The sequence below is a fragment of the Vidua macroura genome, chromosome 4 (genome assembly GCF_024509145.1).
Source record: "Vidua macroura isolate BioBank_ID:100142 chromosome 4, ASM2450914v1, whole genome shotgun sequence".
NCBI lineage: Eukaryota > Metazoa > Chordata > Aves > Passeriformes > Viduidae > Vidua > Vidua macroura.
This window is the reverse complement of record NC_071574.1, coordinates 24,161,364-24,184,075: the sequence shown is the minus strand read 5'-3', so window position 1 is coordinate 24,184,075 and position 22,712 is coordinate 24,161,364. Positions and strand designations below refer to the sequence as shown.

General features: G+C 41.6%; 1 protein-coding gene across 2 annotated transcripts in view; it reads right to left on the bottom strand.

Moving 5' to 3' along the window:
- The window catches only part of DAPP1 (dual adaptor of phosphotyrosine and 3-phosphoinositides 1), a 55,577-nt gene that overhangs the window by 1,377 nt on the left and 31,488 nt on the right, over positions 1–22,712 (bottom strand). Inside the window, exons 1-8 of one of the 2 annotated variants that reach the window (XM_053975836.1) lie at positions 19,630–19,704; positions 11,028–11,150; positions 7,722–7,855; positions 4,934–5,064; positions 3,579–3,626; positions 3,281–3,343; positions 1,445–1,530; positions 848–935 (exon numbers count right to left, since the gene is read on the bottom strand). In XM_053975836.1, the coding sequence (XP_053831811.1) occupies positions 848–935; positions 1,445–1,530; positions 3,281–3,343; positions 3,579–3,626; positions 4,934–5,064; positions 7,722–7,855; positions 11,028–11,150; positions 19,630–19,691 (735 nt within the window). In that variant the 5' untranslated portion in view covers positions 19,692–19,704. Of the gene's footprint in view, positions 1–847; positions 936–1,444; positions 1,531–3,280; positions 3,344–3,578; positions 3,627–4,933; positions 5,065–7,721; positions 7,856–11,027; positions 11,151–19,629; positions 19,705–22,712 lie in introns of those variants that run through there. The other variant, XM_053975835.1, reaches the window with a different exon arrangement.

Here is a 22,712-nt window from a genome sequence, read left to right as displayed (position 1 = left end):
CCAGGACATGCGGTCTGGGCTGATGATCCTTATTGTTTACCAAGCACATATAATGACATCCTTAGAGATGCAAGTAGTATTTTCTTACTAATGAGCGTCCCTGTAAAAGTGCATCCCAAAAATGCTGAAGTGGATTTGCAGGCAGATACATTATGCCCCCGTGCGTGGCACTGATGAGGCCACACCTTGACTGTTGTGTCCAGTTTTGGGCCCCTCTGTTCAGGAAGGTGCCTGAGTCCAGAAAAGGGCAGTGGAGGGGAAGGGGCTAGATCATAAGTCCTATGAGGACCAGCTGATGGAGCTGGAGGGGTTTAGCCTGGGGAAGAGGAGGTTCTGGGGTGACCTTATCACTAACTCCCTGAAAGGAGTGGGTAGCCAGCTGGGGTTTGGTCTCTTCTCCCAGGCAACCAGTGACAGGATGAGAGGACATAGCCTCAAGCTGTGGCAGGGGAGGTTCAGAGTGGACATCAGGAGGAATTTCTTCACAGAAGGGGTTGTTAGATATTGGAATGGGCTGCCCAGGAAGGTGGTGGAGTCACCATCCCTGGAGGTGCTTAAGAAAAGACTGGGTGTGGCTGTGGCACTCTGTGCCACGGTCTAGTTGACAAGGTCCTGACTGATCAGAGGTTGGACTTGATGACTTCAGAGGTCCTTTCCAACCTAATTGATTCTGTGATTATGTGAAAACTGCATATTCCAATATAGCTGGCCTGGCAGCCAGAACAAGTACTCCCTTGTTGGAGGTGCTGAGAACTGTAGCACTTGGGTGCCCCAGTCCTGGGGGGTTATGCTGGCAGTAGCAGGCGCTGCTGCCTGGGATGCCGTGTAACAGCGCACATCACCTTACCAGTTTCCACCGCAGGATTTTAATCCACTCGTCAGCTTCTATCCCAGTTTTTGCACACAGGTAGTATGTCCTTAGTGGGAACACTAAACTGTAAGTAAACAAAGCTTTCTTAAGTTGCTAGAACAACTGGCAGTTCTCCCCAAAACTGAACCCAGCTGGCCTGTGCCAACAGTTGCTGAGAGCAGGACAGGGAGGCTGTGCTCCCCTGCAGCCACCAGGAGGGAGGTTAACCAAGAATGGGTGACAGCCATTTACAGCCCAGGGTCCTTAAGGATAAGGACCTTTCTTAGGATAAAAGACCCACATCTGGGCACAGAAGGGGTTACCATATGACCTGTATCAGTATCTGACCCCAAGATCCATGAATCTAGGTGATGATTATAGATGCTTACAGAATTAAAAATGCCCACTACAAATGGGCCCACCTTTTGCCAGGAGTAATTTGGCAAAGGCATGCAGGACTGACAGAGATTGTCTGACAGAAACAGACTTGAGAGTTAGAGGATGAGCAGGGTTACAACCACCACGGGTTTACATTTCAAAATTCCCTTTCTATTTTGAACTTCCCAGCAACATGGAGAAAATCCTGCAACCTACCAGAAACAATTGACTCTTTCCTGGGAATAGTCAAATTGCACAGCTGAACATTCAGTTAAGTCAAGTGCTCGAATTGGTTCCGTAGCCTTGAAGAGAAAATGTTTTTAAAATGTGGACACATGAAAACAGAAGATAAGGTTATCTCAGCTCATCTTCAGTGGATCTAGACCTTTACAGGCATCTCCACAGTTTTTTCCAGGCATAGTTACAATGTCTGTAACACTATAAGCACAAACTAGCAAGCATAACATCAGTGGCATGATACAAAGTGAGCTTAATATGAAAAACGCAGGACAGTTCACATCTGGACAAGCAACCGAGGAGATCTGTGCTGCAGGAATGTTTGAGCTACATGAAGGCTGCTGAGGGTTTGGCTGATGCCTTGTAATGTAACTGACACAGCAGCAAATCTGGTACCACTTCCAGCTAAGGTTTACAGAGACAAAGGCGTGGGTATAGGTCTTATCAGACCAGCCAGCTGTTGGAGGTTGAATTAATTCCTAAGTGCCTTAAAAGGATGAAGCTGGGTAAGGAGAAATCTAGAAGTCAAGTCAAAGTAGTGCTTGCAGCAGAAGTGACAGGTTTGGCTACCTGAGAAGCACGTGTGCACAAACACACACACATATGTATGTGCATAAAAGTTTCTTTGGACAAGCGCAGGTGCAGAGACAGATTGTGTGTAACAGCAACCCATCTCCCTTAGGAGTTTCACTCTCCCTAGGTGTGAGAGCTCTTTTTCCATTTGTTTCAGCCTCACACTGTTAAGGCCTCAGAAGAGGCAGCTTGATTGCTTTCTGCCCAAACACCCTCAGCTGTTTCCATGGTCCTTCATCAGGTGTATGGAGGTGTCTGTTGCTTTCTCATCTTCCCTTAATATTTTTGCTGACTCAGTGGCTGTTAGTAATACCCTACATTAGAAGGAAGCCCCTTGGGCTGTGGTGTGATACTAAATGCTATCCCAGGGTCAGCTGCAGGCTGCCCACCTGTAGGTACCTGCAGCCCCACAGCAACAACAGGAGTGCCAGGAGACACTGAAGCTGCTGCCTGGAAGGAGGTTGTAGTCCTGACAAACACAGGAATTCTTCTTGCCTGGTAAGTCACTAATGGAGTGCTGCTCTTTGAAATGCTATCCTGCAAACTTAATTCAAGTTATGTTGAACTGAAATGAAAACTTATGGAAAACCCTGAAAAAACATAACTGTTTAGAAATGGTAATGTTTGGTGAGAGAAGGCAGTTGTCTGCTCTTGTATAAAAATCTGTTAGAGGCTTGAAATAGGGCTTGGCAGAGGTGAACAGTTTGGCTGTATTTTATGAAGGGCAAAGAAACTCCAGATACGTTTCTTATCTTTACTACCAGTATTTTTAGAACTATTTTAGCAGCACATTCTCTCAGGTTGTGTCTAAGCTACAAGTAAAGGTTGTGTTGTGCTGGTAGCTTAAAATCCACTTAATAAAGCAACACAAAAATGTATTCTAGGCCAGGTTGGGCAGGGTTGGAGCAGCCTGGTCTAGTGGAGCCCTGCCTGTGGTAGAGGCTTGGAAGAAGAAAATCTTTGAGGTCCTTTCCAATCTATTCTGTATAAAAAAATCCCTGTAAACTCTATCCAGTAGCTAAGACTGACAGAGCACAGTAAATATTTTCCAGCTGTAAAACTTGCTTTCTCTTGTTGAAGTCATCAGCAAAACTGACTTCACTTGACAGGTTTGACCCTTCTGACAGTTTGGGAAGCTTTAGCTTGGAAAGCTGTGATACAGATGTGAGAAGCCAGAGATACAAGGAGGCTGCAGCTGCCTGTGTAGATATTTAAAAGGTAGAATTGGTGTTTGCTACTTACTGTCTGGTCTTTGAAGTACTTAAGTTCATTCCTATGCAGTGTAAACCACCTTGTTTTCCAGCTCTGAAAGATCAAGAATGAATGGTAACTGTCTTGGGAGAGTTTAGTCTAAAAATTAGGAAAGAAAAACTTTCAAAGCTGCTGGCTTGCCCTGGTTTACAGTTATGCTTTGTTGTTGCTCAAAACACAAATTGTTCCTCTCTGCAGGGAAATACAGGTGGAGCAATTTCAGCTCCATGTTGTCTTAACTTCTGTGGGAGATCACAGAGTGGAAGTAACAAGAAAGAGTTTTCCTTACCTTGACTATTTTGCCTTGTTTTATCAAATATCCTTCTTTGGTACCAAGCTGTGAAGTAACAAAGAAAGGGATTGGGGTTAGAGGCTGAGCTCTGCTTCTACTTTCCACATCCCCCTCTTTGCCTACAACAGGAAGATGGATCAGTTCTTTGGGAAAGTCCCCATATCCACTTGCCCTCACTTCAATGCTCCCCTTGGGCAGATCCAGCCACCTTAAGGTGAACACAGAGCTGTGCTGACTCTGAAGGCAGCCCCCAGGCTGTGCCTCCCTCAGGGAGCTTCTGGCCTGCACCTTCTCAGACAAACACAGCGAAATAGCTGCAGTTACTCTTCATTTAGGAAAGCTGGATGGTTGTCTTGGTACGTGTTGTGACCAGGAGCACATGGGGTTTAACTGACAGTGGAATTATCCTCAGAAAATGCTCCTCAAATACAACCAGGGGAATGTGCTGTTTTACTGAGCTGCTCTCTTCTCTCAACCAGGCCCATGCTTGACAGGAAAAACCTGTTATGTTCAACGTGCTTTTTGAAAAATTGGGGTTTGAACTGTTTCTCTGGCATCATGAGTGATACTTGGACCTTATGACTTCTTAGATACTGAAATTTTCTGTAGGGACTTGGCTGTAAGACCTCTGAAAAGCAAAATTTTGCCAAGTTACCATTTGTTCTTGAAAAAATATTACCTTTTTATTGGTGGTGTGTGGAAGTCAAGATTCTTTGGAGGTTAAAGTGTAACTCGGTGATGAAGGGTTGGTTATGAGACACATTAGAATTGGTTCTTCTTGCAACTTCATTAACCCATATTAACATAACTCTTCCTCTTTCCCCCCAAAAATAGAGTATATAGTTAAAATACTTTCCTTTCTGTTCAGAGCAAACTGTTCTGGAGAAACCACCTGTCTCACTTAGACGTGAGTTACAAGGGTTTTAGAGACTCTAACTGCTGTTCAAGTGAGTCTCAAATGTCAGAATAGTTGGCCCAAATGTATATGGTGATTTTTTTTGTGTATGCATTTTTTAAATTCATGATAATTTTAATAATGATAAATTATTCTAAAAGATAACGCAAGAATGAAAATCTTTCACATATTCTTTGTTTGGATTGTCAGACTCATCCAGGTCAGCTGCAGAAAATGTTTTTCCAGGGACAGCATTGAAGTGACAACAATTATAAAAGCCTTTATTTGCCATGGGCCTGTACTGAGCAAGTCTGTATTTGTTTTGCCTTGTTTGGCAAAGAATTCCTGTATTTACAAACCCGTAAAGGGATTAATAACCAGTCTTACTCCATAGCTCACTCCAACAATCGTGCTTGACTCAGGCCAGAAGCACCCCTCCCACCAGAACACAACTTACTGAGGGAGCATTTGGGACAAGGTCACTTTCTGTCCTTCCCGTCTGCATTGCCGTGTGAACTCGGACAGACTCATAAATCGAAGGTTCTTCCACTTGCCGTGGGTAGGGATGCTTCAATACAATTAAAGTTCCTGGACAGAAAAGAGCAGGAGTAAGGCATCTGGCAAGTCCAGCTTAGAAAATAACTTGTCAGTAGCTACATCTCTGAAAAATGGTTAATTTCACCTTTTCCTAAAATTAAAAAGGCAGCTGTGAAAACTGTAAATACATGGTACCTTTTCAAAACCTTTATCCTTGCAAATGCTTACATGAAATCTCTTGATTCATTAAATTCCTTTCCTGTCCAAGAGGCTGTCTTGGAGGGCAGGCAGGATGCTAAACTAGATAGGAGGCCATAAGAGTCATTGGGTTTGCCAACATCCCACTAGCTGGTGCTTAAATCATTTAATCTGCCAGAGCTTTGGCTACAGGCTTCCTAACAGTAAACCCACGTTACCATCACCCTCAACTGTTTTTACCACAGCTCTTCCCAGTTAAACTTTTCATTATAGCCATTCTTCTTTGCTCCAAGTAAGGTCATGTTTATTGCATGTTCCCTGAGAAAAAACTGCATTCTCTATAGTGAATGTATTGTACTTTTCAAAATAGTGAAGAATGTCCTTGAAATGGTATCTGCTCCACTGTCTAACTCCATTCTTTAAAAATAATGTCACAGCATACCAAATGCTGTGACATTTGCATTTTATGCTGCTATTGTAGCTCTTAAAGAGGAGAGATGCTAGAACTGGTAACAACTTGGACTTGAAACCTACAGAAGTATGAGTAATTTACAAGTATTTTGTAATGGGAAGAGCTAAAAAGAGAAGTGGAAAAGTAGTATTTGAAGTAACCAGCTGAAATCTGTTTGCAGGCACAGGGGGTGTATGCAAATGTGATTTATTCAACTTGCTGTACGTGGAAAGTCAACATAAGTTTATTTCTATCTGGCCTTGCAGAAAAATTATGCTTTACCATTTAAAATAAAATTGAGAACATCTCCATCAGCATTCCAGAGAAACTACTCCTGAGCTGTTGCATAGAATCGGGGTATCATCATCTGTACGCCATGGATAAAAAGCACCATTGCAGAAATGAAAGGACTAATATAACATTTTATACAGTATTTGTTTTCTAATAAGTTCTCTGTGTATTTTTTTCCCTCCACAAAGACAGTTGTACAAAATAATCTGGTAATTATACACAAGATCTAGCAAAAGCTGCACTGTAGCAAGATTATTCTGCCACATCTGCATCTGCTGATGCTTGGATTGGAGTTGACTCTGATGAGCCTCTACCTCATTTTTGACAAAACATGGTTATGACCCAGGAGAAATCTGATACCTGTATCTGAAGGAATATTGCCTGAGTGTTAATTCTCTCTTCCTCTCTACTGCTTTCCATGGTATGGTGAGGTGGAAGGTTTCTTGATATGATGTTAATTTTTTTTTTTTTTTTTGTACCACATCTGACTTAGAGGTTTCACAGAGCCAGTAGGATCTGATTAGGAAACCTTAAGGCAGCAAGTGTTGATCCCATCCACAGAGATCAGATAAAATGTCTTGCTTATTAGTGTCTGTAACACATGCAGTGAAGGAGTGAGGAATGGGGAAATACAAGTTTTATGTCATCTGAAATCTTTACAGAGCTAGGCCTGTGGGTGCATGCCTGATTTCCCAGGAAAAATAGCTCACTGGCACAGAGGATACATGTGGGAGCTCTGTTTTTGAACCATTCATTAAAGCAATTTAAAAAGAGAGTGTTTTGAGAGATACAAGTGCAAGACTGGGTGTACAACTGCATTTTTCTTGGGGGAAGAAATTGGCAAAGGAGCCCTTGAATTTAATGTTTGCATTAGCAGAGTACTGGTGCAAATTTAGCGTGTGACATGTTACGGTTATTACATGTGCCAAATATCATTTAACTGGGCTCTTGCATACATAATTAGTACTGCTCTGAGTTATTTGCATACACTTGCCACAGAGGACACTGAAATTTTTGGCATTAATTTGTACTGACATGTCTTCAACTCTTATACTTGAAGCTAAACATAAAACTGACATTGCCATGATAATATCCACTTTGTTTCTCCAGGGGTTCTAGTCTGATGGTGTTCAATTCACTTGTAGGAATCAAGTTTAATATTTTGACCCTTTAATTCAGGCAGTACATTGGTTGGTAGAGAAACTTGTGCTTTTCTCTCTCCTCTTAAAGCAAGAAAAATCACTGTGATTGCAGATGGCATCAGCGTGGTGATGGCACTGCAGGCAGAACAGGAGAGCTGGTTAAAAACACATTCCCTGCAGGAAAGAGGAGCATAACACTGTAGGCTCCTTCCTTGGACAAAGAATAGTGAGATGAAACAATTTCAAGTCACTCTTCCACTTATTCCTATTGGGGGATTTCAACTTCATAGATGAATATTTATTTCCTCACTAAGACTGTGCTTTGGTTTTGCCATTTTTGAGAATGTTCTAATCCTCCCGGTATTTTGAAATGTTTCCTCCTCTGAGAAATTGAAAGGAGTTCATAGCCCTGGTTAGCAAAAGCCCAATAACCTTACGTGTGGTTTATCTTCAAAGAACTTGAAAGATTTTTTGAAGTGGAATTTATCTAGATACAAATACAAATATGAATTTATGAACACTTTAGCAGAAGACCTATTTGTTAGCACAACAGAAGCTCCTTTTAGTTAAATCTTTGTGAAGCATGGCTACAAATGTGCTCATACACACAATATGTTTCTCCTTACCTGTTTCACTTCCAATTAAAGGCTGGTTTGCAAAATGCATGACCAATTCCTTCAAGCTAGAAAATTCATTAAATCCAAATTTGAATGAAGTTCCTGTGTGCTCAACATGGAAGTGTTTCACAGAATCTTTACCCCTAAAATAAAAGAGCAATATTTGTCAAGATGTAAATGCCAAAGGCATTTGGCACATACAATCCTTAAATATCATCTTTCACTAGAGAGAATCTGACCCAGATCACAGGCCAATCACTGTCCTAGTAGTATTACTACTGCCATTACTGTCCCTCACTAATATTCAACACATCTGAAAATCAGATTTTAATTGCTGACTTATAGATATGAGATGATGAATGCCTAGAAAGGCCAAGTTGGTTAATTTAACTCTTGCATCAACAAAAAGACTCACAAAAGAGATTTCAAGCCTTCTGCCTAAATAGGACAAAATCCTTTCGCTTACTGGACTTCAGCCTTGAGGGTGTACTCAGTATGTGTCTTGATTTTCAAGTAGCATCCCAATCTCACTGAAAATGTCTTCTGTTTCCCTTTGAAAAATAGGCTGTCTCTGTTTTGCACCCAAACAGACTCAATAACCTAATTTTAAATACCTAGGGCTTTAGAAATTGTTTGCTTTGTCTCTGTATTTGGATGATTGGTTCCACTAGGATAGGCACTGACAAACATGAACCAGGGTCCTTGTTCTGTAAGGGAAGTAACAGCTTTTGTTTATGAAACCTGATGGCATTTAGAGAAGTGTGCAAGGTCTCACTTCCTGGGTAGGCAATTATTTTGACTTCAAAAGACAGTGGAGCACTTATTGCAAGTATTTCTCCAGTGAAAAAGTTACTTTTGTTAATGTTACTAGCACCCAAAGTAAACTGTCTGAGGAAAAACTTACATAGCAAATATACTGAAAAAATGTGGTGAAGAAAATGAATTATAGCATCTCTTTCATTTATTGCCACTTCCAAAGAGGATTATGATTCCAAACTGATATTTTGATATTTATCTTTGAACAGTATTTATGATACTGTAGAAAACAGAAGAAGAAACCCTCTATGGGCTTCCTACATGTTTTGTGCTACAGTCAGCTGGGGCACAACAAGCCAAGTGCAAATGCTCAACACCACGGAAGAGCTGCTGTGACTCTGCTGCAATTACATGGTTTCCATCTTTTTGTTTAATTTCTCAAGACAATGTTGCAATGAGAGCAAATTCTACTCTGCTTCCTACTTCCTTTTCAAACTGGCTAATGTAGCTGAGGAGGGGATTTCAGGCAATATGTGATCTCTCTTCCTACAGCTGTCAATAAAAACCTGAAGGGATGGCTAAGCATTTTTTCCTTGAAAAACCCCAAACTATAATCATGGCCAAAGTTCCTTGTGAGGCTGAGGCAGAAAATAAAGTAAAAGCTACAGAAGATATTTTAGGACAGAAGGAAAATGACAGCTAGAATTGCTGAAGTTATCCTTTTTACATAAATGTATCAGAACAAAACTGAATTACTTATTCTAAAATTAAGTTTTAATATTAAACAAAAAACTGACAGAAAACATAACATTAACCAGTAGAAAAATTGTAAAACACTTTAAAATCAAAGTCAGTATTCAAAGGATATGTACCACCAGAAACAATAGAAACTAAAGAACAGAATAAAAGATCAAACTTCAGACTGGGCTATTCAGTTCGTATGGTAATGTAGTAAGTAATTCTCGCTACATGAAGAGCTGAACAAGAGATTGAAATGGGCCCGAAATAGATTTTTGTAGGTCTTCTAAGGCTATAATCTGTTCAAGCAGCAAATTTATTTTCATTAACTAACACTTCTTTTTCCTAGTAAAAGAACTATTTAAATTTTGGGTTATTACAATAAGTTATTTCCTGCATGCCCTTTAAAACTACCTTCAAGATACATATATTTTTTAAAAATTGTCTGAGGTAGTTATCTCAAATAATGCTTAACATTTTAATGTAAAAAAAATATTAACCAGAAAAACAATTATTAATTTAAAACTGCTTTATTTAAGGAAAGTAATTACTTATAAATGCCACTATTCTTTTTGGCAACACTTGCACTGAATTCAGTTATTGCTACTCCGAATACTCATTTTGTAACATCACCTTCAGATCTGTTGGGCACCCCTTGTATAGATGGCTGCCTATAGTGGTAATAATTTCAGCAGTGTGTGTATAGGCACACTTGCTTCAAGATCTTCTGTCAGAAGTGGGTGAAACACCTCATCATTGCCTTTCCTGGGGAACAGGGTATGTGCAAATCGGACTTTCCTCAGTCCCAAGCATCTACTCTTCCAAATTGTAACAGCTCCTGCTACTGAATATGCAGAAAGCCACAATCTCAAGGGCATATGCTGTGCTCCTGTCAGGGGTGGAAATCACCAGCAGCATTACACAGATCAAAGTGATTTTAGAAAGTTACTGTGGTTCAGCTGAGTTGTGATCACAAATTGTTCAGAGGCTCAGTTTGCAGCAGGAATGAGCTTCCATGCACCAGCTTAAAATTTTGGTCAAGAGGCTGTTTTTATCACGCAGTTGCCAAAGGTTACAAATATTTTTAGGGCTGGTTACCTCTACCCAGCCAATGTGCAGGGTAGAGGTGTGTCTAATGCATCTGTCCTTCGGTTTCCTTGCTAAAATGTTGTAGCTTCTCTCCTTCTGGGAGAGTCTTTAAATGTGATTCTGTAGTGAAGTAACCAGGCCAGGTTTCTTCTGCTCTGTGTTGGTTGTATCCTGAACAGTTGTGTCCTAAATTGCTGTAATTGACTTCAAGGCCCTGGCATTGATCACTCACAAGGTGCTATTCAATTTAGTCAGACCTGGCTAAGACTGAACCTTAGCACAAAAGAGAGGAGTAAAACCAGCCAAACACTGGATCATCCTTCAGAGGTGATGGTTCCTATGCAGGGATTCAGAAACTAGTAAGATTAGTACCTGTTAAATGTTTGCTGCTGTCCTCATCATAAAACTCTTCTACTCCCACCAGCTGTTTCTTAAGCTCTTTTAACTGACATGCAGATTTTTGTCGTGCAGACTGAAAATTTACAGCCATTCTATAAAATTATGTTTTCTACCAATAAGATTAATTCATAATTTGGAAAAATGAGAGCAGTTGTCAAATCCAATCCAATTTTTTTACCTCTAGCAAGATGTCATTCAGTGGGATTACACCAATAGAAATATATTTCAAAATAGTTTAAGCCTAGGGGAAAAAAATAAAACCTGTAATGCATGGGACATTCAAACATGGAAGTAAGTGCAGCATTAGATTAGTCCACTCTGTCCATAGCCTACCTTACAGAAAGGGAGTACAAATCTTCCCTTTCATTGCTCTTCCTCAAAAGATAGCTCCCATCCTTCCCGTTGGAGAGCAGCAGCGCTTCTGCTGCGTGTCGGGTGAGATTGTCATGGTACCACCTGGGGAGACACAGGGGGTTAAAGCATCCTTCACTCCGCTCTTGACTGGCTGATGCTGCTTTTTGGAGCAGGATTAGAAAAAGCAGTGTTAGTTGCAGTCCTTCCTCTACAATTTTGAGTTGCAACCCTCCTCACAGGCACTCACAGTTTACACAGATCTTTGTCCCTTGCAGTGGCTGCCTTTTGACATGGTCAAAAACTATTTTTCATTAACACAAAGTTGTGTACTAACAGCTGACTGTTTTGCTGGATCTAAAAACCCTGTAAATTCTGCTTGCATGAGCAACAAATTACTCAGGTCTGGGCTGATAAGGTGAAAGCAGTTTTGGGGGTATACAGAATCCTTTGTCTATTTTCAGAAGCTATACTTCCTGACATATGTATGTTTTTTGGTACACATCCTCTTCTGGGCAAACAGGCGGTGCTTAAACTCCTCATAAACTCTGTATTTCCCTCAATGCATCTTCACTGCCAAGAACTGTAATTAAACATGCTTGCCTAAGCTTAGAATTAAAGAGATCAAAATTAACTGACAAAATTTCAGTGAAAATTAAGATATCTTGCTATTGTTGCCTCTTGGCCAAATATGATCTGAGCAACAAAGGAAAACATCTAAACATTGTTTCAATTTTTCTTCAGTGAAAATTAACTTCATTTTTATAGAAAAAGTTTTGCAAGGACTTCACAGGCAAAAAAAATCCTGCAAAGAAGTCCAGGAAGTGTAGTTTATGGGCTTGTTTCCATTCAGAATGTTCCACAGTGGAAACACCCAATTTTTACAAAAGACAAGGATCTCGCTGGAAATCAACCTGAGACTGAACACAAAAAGCTGGAGCTGTAAAAGGTTGGAGCTGAAATCCTGCAAGGCACGTGATAATAACCATAGCCATGCACACACACATGAAGTTCTGGAGCAGAAGGAGGGAGGGATACTACACCCAAGGCTCTTCTGGGAGCAAGCTTCCCTTGTCTGTATGTGGAGTGGTGCCAGGTCACCTCTCCCTTCCTTTTAAATGCCTGTAGCATTGGGAATGAAGCTTGTCACTGCTTCAGCCAAAGAAACACAGTTTCACTGAAAGCAGAAGTGCCATTGCACAGCTTGTGTCCTGGCAGTCTTCAAAATGAAACCAGGTGTAATTGTATCCTCTTTCTCCTTAGCTGTTCATCCCAAGTTTCCACCAAACTTGGCATCTCACACAAAGCTTTAACTCTGAATTTGGACGGCTGCCTATTTGAAATGCCAGCTGGCTGATGAATTGCTTTATGAGAGACTCCAGACTGTTAACCCAGAGGAAGAGAAGATCCATGTGAAACTCAATACAGGCAGGGCATTGCTGTTTTGGCTCTAGAATGTGGTCCATCTACAGAGTAGAATAAAATAATGAATATTTAAAGAGTCAAAGTGTCACCCTCTGGAGCACCTGTTAGCCAAAATCCGCTTTGGGATTAACTGCCCAAGTAAGTAACAGGCAAAAGGTCAGATCATTCCTGAGGTGGGGAGGATCATACCAGCATGGCCAGACCTGCAGCTGAGAATGCAGCACTGTTTTGAGTGGGATTTCGTAACATTATTTGGCTCGCTTCTGTGCAAAATAAGCAGATGTTGAGAAAATCTGTGAGTGGTCATTGTCATGAAGGAGGCAAATTTAATCTGAAGTTGCTCATAACTGTGTTGTTACCTTATTTCAAAAAAAAAACCCTTTTACTAAAATTTTGAAAGAGAAGTCACTTAAGTTTAAAAAATGCTGTGTTTAAATCCACACTCTCTTTACACATAAAAGACTAGTGACTAATGAAATGTTACTACTATGAAAAAAAAAAAAAAAAAGATAAACCAACCAGAAATCAACAACAAACCCCTTGACTGGGAAAATAATGTTTGAAAGTGCACTTTTAAAACTTTGCTGACTAGGCTGTACCAGTTTCTTGCCTAAATATGCTGTCTCAGACAAAAATCCTTCAAATGTTACTATGTTCCTCTTGTTCAGCTCAAAAAATAGAAGTGGATGGGAGACAGTAATGCAGATCTTGGTGTCAAAGAGACTGTTACATGTAATTTTGTTTTTTTTCTCTTCCTGACTGTGACAGATGTTTTGATCAGGTTACTTTGATATTCCACTGTGAAAATGGTCACATAAACTTTGTTCCAACTGCATAAACACAGGTAAAATATTAAATTCTGAAGAAAATTTAGAATTTGCATCACAGACTACCAGGAAGGTAAACAAATGCACACCTGTGCAATCTGCTCTCACAATCAAGCCTGAGCTGACAGTACAAGTAGGAATCACCAGGACTAAAAATAAACCCAAACAATCCTGTGGTTAGACACTAGTAGGTATACTTCAGGTAAATTTAAGTATTTTTCACTGGGAGAATCCTTCTATTTATCTGTCTCAGAAAAAAAAAAAAAAACTTCTAAGCAGTTCTTTGAAATTGGCAGGCAAATCAAGATGGGATTTATGGCTCATTTGGCAAAAGTGTAAAAGGCAGTCCACCTTCAGCTGAAGTTTAGGTTGTCTTCTGAGTTACACCTGGGGCAGGAAACTGTTGATACAAAACACAATACTGTATCTACCTTCATGCTGTCTTAAAACGAGACATTAAGGAAATTAAAATGCTTTACAAACATGCATCTCATTGAAGCCCCCAGAAAGTCCTTCATAAAGTTGAATTGTCTTAAATCTTCGGTTTTGAACATGGTGGATAATGTTGGATAATCAGGATGTTTCTGAAGTCCTTCCAAAAGTCATCTTTATAGAGTCTTGTATTCACTACAAAACAAGTCCAGGAATATGCTCTGTACTTTGACACCTTTCAGACTGAAAACCATCAGTAGTGTAAAAATTGCCTGAGGTTCTTGATTGAGATTTCTCTGAGAAACACAAGAAGAAAGATAAAAGAAATTCCTTCCTTGCTTCAAACCCACTTCTTCTGGCTGCCCTTGGCCTTGTATACCCTCCTGATATGTATACAAACTTCTGGGAGGTTTCTCTTTTCTAATTATTTCATTTCTTCTATTAAAAATAAAAAGTGTGGTCAACTTTTTGGGGTTCCCTTTCTACAATTTGACTGGCAGTCTCAGGCTCAGAGTTTATAGCTGCTGTCATTTATCCATTCTTGTTATTTTAACGTCATCCTAAATTATGTTAAATATCTTCATCCCATTCCATGTAAGCAAGCTTGTGTTAATGCCATCCTTCCTGCTCTTTGGAATGGCCAGTGAAGGCATGTCTTAGGATGGGCAAGCACAGCCAGTCAGATCATTTTTGCTACCCTTTGAAAAAGAAACCATTTTCAGACATCAGCCTATTTATGTCACACTGCATTGGTGATGGCACAGAGGAAGGACTTCACTGATGGCTTTTACAGGAAGGAGGAGGAAATGAGACTCAGTGCCCCAGAACGCCCAGACTTATCAAAGCACACAGCCTTGCCCTGAAGATCTGCCCCTCCAGTCACCAGTGGGGTTCCCCATGGAATAAGCTGGTGGCTGCTGTAGTACAAGCTGTGACTGTGCTGACCAGCTGTGCTCCTGCAGCTGTGCTGATCATCACAACTCCAGAACAGGATGCACTCACGTTAAAATCTCTTCTTTAGGAGCTCTCTCTGTAGTTAATGCAGCAGCTAGAGCTACCGACATCATGGTGAAGATCAGGAATACGTTACAGCAAAGTTTGGGGTGGGAAACTCCCTGTTTGGGTTAGAACATCATCCTCAAAATGTTCATTCATTCTTTAGCAACCCAAGTTGTTCCAACTAAAAATGTTAATGAAACTTCATTTCTGTGTCCCCTGCCAATAAGTGCCCTTAGGTATGGCATCTGTCATTTCTGATAATGCTGTTTTCAAAGAAAGTGTGTGGATGTTTTGCAAAACATTTCTGCCTGTGTAAATAGGGGCTACTGAATAAACTTGTAGCTGGCATCAGGTGGATAAACTTTTTAACAATAACAGAATACACAAGGAACACAAACACTCATCTAAGAAAGGGTGAATGCTGAGTGACTTGCATAATTCTCTTCTGAGCCATTTTTATGTGCATACTGTGTAACATCCATAAGAAATTTGCTTTTCTTCCTCACAAAAATGAAAGTAGCACCAGAAGAGAGCACAGCTGGGAGTTCTGGCTGCTATTTGGTGTAAGTTTGGAGTGATAACTCTGCAGTATGCCCAGCTACCAGATAAATGCAGTAGGCAGAGGTCACACTTAGTTTTTGTGTCCTTATCAGATGCTTTCAGACAGATGTTCTATCCAGGTGTAGCCTGGATAGAATTAGAAGCCATGTGCATGTTTGGCTTGCTTTTGTGACAAAGTCAGGCAATTCAAAGTTCCTTCTGTGAAGCAAGAAGGAGGTTCTTGGTGTTCAGCTGGGTGAGCTATGCTCTCTTCCAGAAGCTCCCTCCCCTGCTGCAGCAGAGGCAATAGTGCTGGTGCTCTGTGGTGGGTGGAAAGCACTTTGGCTCTCTGAGATGCAGGCACCAAGCAGAAACACAGCAAGTCTAATTCATCTCTTGTCCACTTCTGAAAGGTAACAACGACCCAGATTACTGGGAAGATGAGCCACATGTCCTCCCAGTAGGACTTCACTCGTAGTACTCACAGCAGTTATTTACCCTCAGTTGGTTGACTGGATTTTTTATTGTTTGTTTGTGGGGTGTTTTTTGTGGTGGTAGATGTTGGCAAATTTTGTGTTTTGTTGTTTTGTGTTGTTTTTTTTTTTAATTAAATATATCTTCTACCACAAGGAGTTGAATTCACTTACACTTTGAAACTATATTCTAGTCTCAAAGATGTATTTCCACAGTACTGCTCGATGGAGTGCATAGGAAAGCACTGACTTATCTCCTCTGGCTAGATGTAATACTCTTCACACGCTTGTGCTCCAAAAATGACTGTAAAACTGACTCACTAGTTCTCTATTTTTGGCACTCTGTATTTCGGCAACTTCCAGCTCTTATCTGTCAAGTATAGTCGTTTGGGATTTTAATTTTTTTTTTCTAATATCACACCCTAGAAGCATTGCCCATCATCTCAAAATTGCAAAAGGGTTCTCTGTACCTCGCATCACTATAAGTGAAGTTTTGGCCATGTTTTTAATGGTGCATGAGTTGACAGAGCTCTAGAGAACCTCCAAAAGGGCAAGAATGCTAAGAAAGAAGGTGTCAGGCAATCAAATTGGTATTTATTAGACATCCTTTCAATGTGTTACACTGAAATTCACAAAGTTGTGTAAAGTACTTTGCTGGAATACAAGGAGGCTATTATACGAGGGAAAATAATTTTAAAATATAAATAAGAGGAAATAACATCATTGTATCCAGTCTTAAGGTTTGTCTTCTAACTGTAGACTTTCACTAGTTCAGCTTCTGCCTTTCACTTCAATTTTCTTTCCTCCTTCGTTCAACTGCCTTAATTCTGATTTTCACCCATTATTTGGCCCACTTTCTAGTCACTTTAATTTTTATCTTCCTTAAATTAGAAAATAGAGATGAAAAAAATTCTTATCACCCTTTACCCTATTCAGTCTAACACGTTCTTCTGTTTCACAATTTTATTATCACCTGATCTAGGCCTGTGGCTTGATTTCTCTTCTGTTGCTAAAACTAAGCATGAAATGTATTGTCTAGCCTTACAAATATCATCTGTCATGGTATTGTCAGACCTGAAAGGGCATAAAAGTTCTGCTGCCAGGGGTGACAAAGTTTGGACTGTAGAAGGAAAAAAGGCTACAAAAATTTGTTTCCTCTTGCCCTGTGCCTTTCACTTTTGATAAACAAAGTGTCACCCAAACTATGCTGTATTGGGATGCACACTGTGCTACCAGGTCTCTCTGTAATTACTGGGATGACGGGATACTCCACATTCTCATCTCTTGCGCAAATAACTGCCACGCGGAATTCCCCAACCTCACGCAGTACGTGCTCAGCCACAGGAGCTCCACACTGCAGTTTTCTGGCTGTGTTTTCAGCCCTAACAGCGACAAAGGCAACTGGAAAATAGATTGACTCCTGCAATAACCAAAGAAGAATACCATTGTCATTTCCCTTTTCCTTTTAAGCCAAGGTGCTTATGTCTCTTCTGGCAAACTTCAGTGTTCCTGTTTAAACATTTTGGTAGATTTAGGGACAAAGCTAATGGGTGAGGCAACAAGTTTTTAACAAAGTGTTCTGGTTTTGATCTTCCATTTCATTAAGCATTAGGTCCACCTATATACACATCAATACAATTAATCTGACTGTAATCTGAATTTTCCCTACATTGCTGACAACTTTCCATTCTGTTGAGCAGCTAACCTAGTAAACTACAAGCATATCCTTATAGTAAACTACAAGCATATCAGCCTTTTCTCTTAAGAGTAAAGTCCTTCCCATTTCACACTTCTTTAAACCTTATCCAACTTCTTTGATTTTTGCTCCAGAAAGCAGAAGCTTTAACATAAACTGCTTCAAATTCCCCCCTAAAGGTATGTGAATCTTGAAGCTGCTTCTCATTTGAATGACCATTGTCTCTGTTGGACACACACTCCTCACCAAAACTAGATCTCAGTTGTGCTGGACACTGCATCAGCTGTCAGGGGAACTCTGCACTGTGAGAGTAGGGGACTAAGTTTAGGATGGAAAACCCTCGTGATGACTGAAAATTTAATTGTATGGTCTGAGGTGTGATACACCTACTTGTCACAGCTGAAAAAGTATTTACCTTAAGAAATCTTTCAGATTATGCTACAAGAATGTCTGCTGCATGAGGACTTCTTCTACATCTTTAGGCAAAAAAAAAAAAAAAAAAAAAAAAAAAAAAAAAAGTGGCTTTAGTACTAGCTGAAAATAAAGGGCCTTGTTTAATAATTTGAAGGGACTCTTTTACCTGGCATTGCTTATTCAACTTTAATGCATTTAACTCAACGCGCTTCCCTGAAGGAGATGCTGAGTGTTCTGTGGGAGGGTGAAAAGTTTAGGTTTTCCTTTGAAGTGGAAGTAAAATAAAGAAGGTACAGCTTTAAAAATGCATATTTGTAGCCCTCTAATTTGTACTCTTTCCTTCTTATGGATACCACATTAAGTACCACATCAAGCTGTATTTCTACAAGACTGTCTATGGAGGATGAAGTCCTTGCTGTTTATAGGCAGATGTTACTGGCATATATTAACTCAGACCACATTGTGGAAATCAGTAAAAGTCTGGTAATTGGGAATCATGCTTCCTGCAACAGCTGCAACTAATTTTTCTTTCCTTCTTCCCTGTAGACTCTGTTTTAGGATGAGTGTAAACTTACAGTTGTAAAGAAAAAGTATAAAATGGCTACTCTGGGTACCACTGCAAAGTGACTTTACTGAATTTCATACCTGCTAGGTGCTTCAGTTACCAGGCATTTCATTAAAAGGTTCTTTTAAATATGGGAAAGTAGTACCAGTGTGGAGATAGTGAACAAATTGGAGTGCAACAAAGTAGCTTGGAAACTCTAAGTGAATGAATCGTAAAAATAGGCAATTAATTGGTCCGAGTCCACAAATACTCGGGAAGCAAAATACCTTTACTTTTTTCATCAGTTCTTTTTGAATGCAGAGCTGACACCAGAGCCTTTTTGCTTTGCCAGAATGATCACTGGCCTTTCCTCTGCTTTGCCTCCCCTTTGCTTTGCTGCCACTGATCCCACCCTGCCTGCACCCACCCCTGCTGCTCCTCCAGCCCGTGTTTCTCCTTGCCCACGGCAATGATGCTGGTGACAAAGTGACCCGAGCCTTCCTCCTGTAAAAACCAAAACTAACTGGCAGAAAAAATGGGCGAGCCACATACGACAGGGAACAAGGTCTGTTGCAACCTTCGGCCTTCCTTTTTGCTCCCGGGTTTTTGCTTTTCGGTGAGCAGATGTTCTCCTCGCAGTGGCTGTGAATTGCCCGCTGCTCTCCTTCCTGAAGCCCCAGGCACCTTTGGGAATCCTGCTGCCTCCCGGGGCCCAGCAAGGACACAGCAGCATTCCAGACCAGAGCTCAGGCCAAGCTGCAAGGAGGCAGCTGAAGGGATGGCAGCGGGAGGGCAGGGATCTGAGGACAGCTGTGGGTTTGGTGCTTCCTGGGAACGCAGGGAAGTGGAGCGGCACAACCTGGGCTCTATCCGCTGGCAATGGCTTCACGGCGCCAGAGGTTCTCCGAGGGAAGGTGCACCCCTGCCACCAGCTCTCCACTACATTCGAGCCGTGTGCTTGAGCTCTCGGTTTTCTAACTATTCTTTATTTTTCCCGGTCCCCTGTGCCAGCCCCTCACCCCTGCCACCGGGACGAGGCGCTGGGCTTCTCCGAAGGCGCACAGCACGCACGGAGCGCTTTGGCGGCCTCGCTCAGACAGACCCGGCGTTTCCTCCTCATCCCTCGCATCACCACCGACATCCAACAGCCAGACCCAGCAGTTCCCACCCCGCCAGCCCCGGGTGTCCGGGCACGCCCAGGGCTGTCACTGAGGGTGCCCTTGGTGCCGCTTACCCGAGCGCCATCAGCTCCCGCTCCAGCGGCGCGGCGGGACGCGGCTCCCGGCGCTGGGCCATGGTCCCGCGGCTGCTCCGCCGCCTCCGCGGGGCTGAGGAAGTGCGGGCCGGCACCTCCCCGGGCGGGGCCCATCCCCTCCCAGCCCGGCCCTCGCCGCCCCGCAGCGCCCCGGCCCGAGGGTGCGACCTCCACCCTCGGGGAGCAGCCAGAGCCCCCCGGCTCCCAGCGGTGGCCGGTGTGCCTCCCATACTGCTAACACCGTGGTTCATGGCCAGAATAATTCATACTTCCCGTTGCTTTAGTCTGTCCCTCCCAGAAGTTCGCATTCCAAAACGTTTCGTTGTCCGCTCGTTTTTCTCCGGCGATCTATCAATGAATGCCCCTCGCCTCTTTTGTGTCCGCCAAAGTGCTCAGCGAGGAAATTCGTGGAGGTGAAACTTGTGGATTATTCTGTAAGTGTCAGGTGTTCAATCCTGTCCCCAGCCAGCCCCAGAGCCCAGGGGGGCTGTGGCTTGCCCCTCTGAGCGCATCTTTCCATGGCCCTGCCGCTGGACTGCCAGGGAAGGGGGATGCTGCTTGCCCAGGGTCTGCCTCGCCACGGCCCCGGCACCCTGACCCGCTGATTGCCGTGGTGATCCTCTGTGCAGGCTTTGAAGGGGTCACACTATCTTTCTGAAACAGGAATAGGAACATAAACTGCTCGAAATTTACAGCTTCATTCCCTCTTTGGAAGTACCAAGAGGACTGAGCTTCGTGGATGAGAAATTTCTGACCATTATCTCATTATCTGGTGTCTGTTCTTTCTAATGCTTAAACGATCTCCTGCAATACTAGAAGTTATTTGTATTCTCTGATACTTCATGGACAGTAATTATTATAGGTGTGACAGATTCCTCACTAAACTTTTTGACAAAAAAAAAAAAAAAAAAAAAAAAAAAAGAAATGACAGAATGCTCCTTTCCAGTCATACCAGGTATCCAGTACAGTACTAAAAATCAGCTGTTTCCAGAGAAACTGGTATTTAAAGAGGATGGAACAGCTACTTATTTTCCCATAAGCAGTCATATGAACTGCATGCTCAGTGTGCAGCTAAGAGTCATTTGGAACAGGATTTTTTAGCCTGCAGTGCCTGCTGGTCTTGGGGAATCTGTTTTGAAAGAGCTTTTCTAGCCTCCCAAATGGGAAAATCTTCCAAGAGGTTCCATGTGTCAGATCAGACTGTGCTTTGAGCTTCTAATTGTGGCTGCAAGGTGCTCTTCTTCCATACTTATCTATTCATGTCGACAGGCAGACATTTAGTTGTAGACAAAGATTTTGCAAATAAGCTGGGGGATTTTTCCTTACTAGGAAAATGTAATTTTTTAGTGGGGAAAAATACTTTTTTCCTTTTTCTGGGTTTGCCCCTTCCTCTATTGCTTGTTGAAAGCTTGTGATCTGATACTCTCTTTGGTAACCTGACTCTGAAATCCACAACATTTGTTAAATAGATGCTTTGATGTCTCCACTGTTTACTTGTATTTGCTGGATAGATTTATTTATTGTTGTTCTCCTCTTCTGGAAGCTGCTGTGTTTGATTTCCACAGCAATTAACCCATTCCAGGTTGTCTTGTCTCTTCTACTAGGAGAAAAGCACCTATGAAAATTTCTGGGTTACAGAGGAAAAGGCACAGAAGGAAAAATTAATTAAATTCCAAGCAACAAAGAGCCACAACTAAATTTTAGTAAATTCTACTTATATCACAAATGGTCTTAAAAGTTTAGCAATGCAGGCTCAAAGGTGGTTTCCAGCCCTTGTGTACACCATTGTGTTTTGTGCACCAGTGTGTTGCGGTGGAAGGGGGTTCCCATCTGGGAGCAGACACTTCCTCTTACTCTGCACCTGAGAGTGCAACGTTTCCTCTTCATTTGTAGAAAAAAAAAAATTAAAATTAAAAAAAAAAAAAAGGTAGAAATTGTACTCTCATGCAGCAGGGACCATCTTTCTCTTTAATTAAGTCCACTTGTTTTTAGGTTTTTAGCGCAGGTTAGTCACTGGACAGAAAGGCTACAGATTGCCAGCTTGCACTTCCCCAAAGCCGGAATACTTCAGTGTCTGTGTTTTGGTCCTCATCCTCAAGCTCGGGCGTCCCTGTTGGAGGAGTGGTTCTGTGTGCAGTGTGACTGCTGTGCAGAGCAGACCTGTAGATAGCAGCAGTGCTCTGGTGCTTGCAGCTCAGCCTGAGCACTGCTGGCCACAGAGCACCCCCAAAAGACAGTTTGGCTCTCTACTCATCCCCTCACAGCTGTCACTTAAAAACCAAAGTGGGATTCAATTAAAAAAACCCCAATCTCTTCAAGTCTTTCTTGAATAACTGCACCATCTCACAGGAAATAAATGCCAAACCGCTATTGTTTTAAATTTAGGTCATGAAAAACAGAAGAACTACGGCCGTCAAATGGGGAGGGTCACTAATGACCAATACATGTGCAAGTATTCCTTGTGTTGTGCCACACTAGGTTATTCCAGAATGCCATATTTACCAGCAGACTTCAAAACCCAGTGAATGCTTTACAGTGCAGCCACCAGGTCTCTCAGTTCAGCAGGTGTTTGCTTTTATGATAGTGATTTTGGAGAAATCTGTGTGTTGTGTTTGGGCAGAAATTGTGGGATTGCTAGGTGAGCTTATATCATGTGTCCTGCAAGTGGTCAGGTCCCAGGATCACGATGGTTCTTTCAGGTTTTTGAGTTTTTATGCAGCAACTGTTTAAAACTCTTTGAAAGGTTTAATTTTTTTTTTTCGGTAGCTGTAATTTTGTACTTTAAGATATACTACATTAATAAAGGAGAATTTGGCTTAGATAGGCATGTGGCTAATAAATAGATATGATTCCTGCAAGAGCATAATTAAATAACTCCAGTTACTTGACAGAATGTGGCAGGAAATAATTGAAAAATTAATTTTTTTTCTTTAACTATTTCACATTCTAATAACCTGAATAGATTACAGATAGCTGTGAACCATCCAAGCAAAGATGGTCAGTCACAAAGACAGTGATTTCACCCAAATGAAAGAAAAAACCCCAGAAATATCACAAAGCCT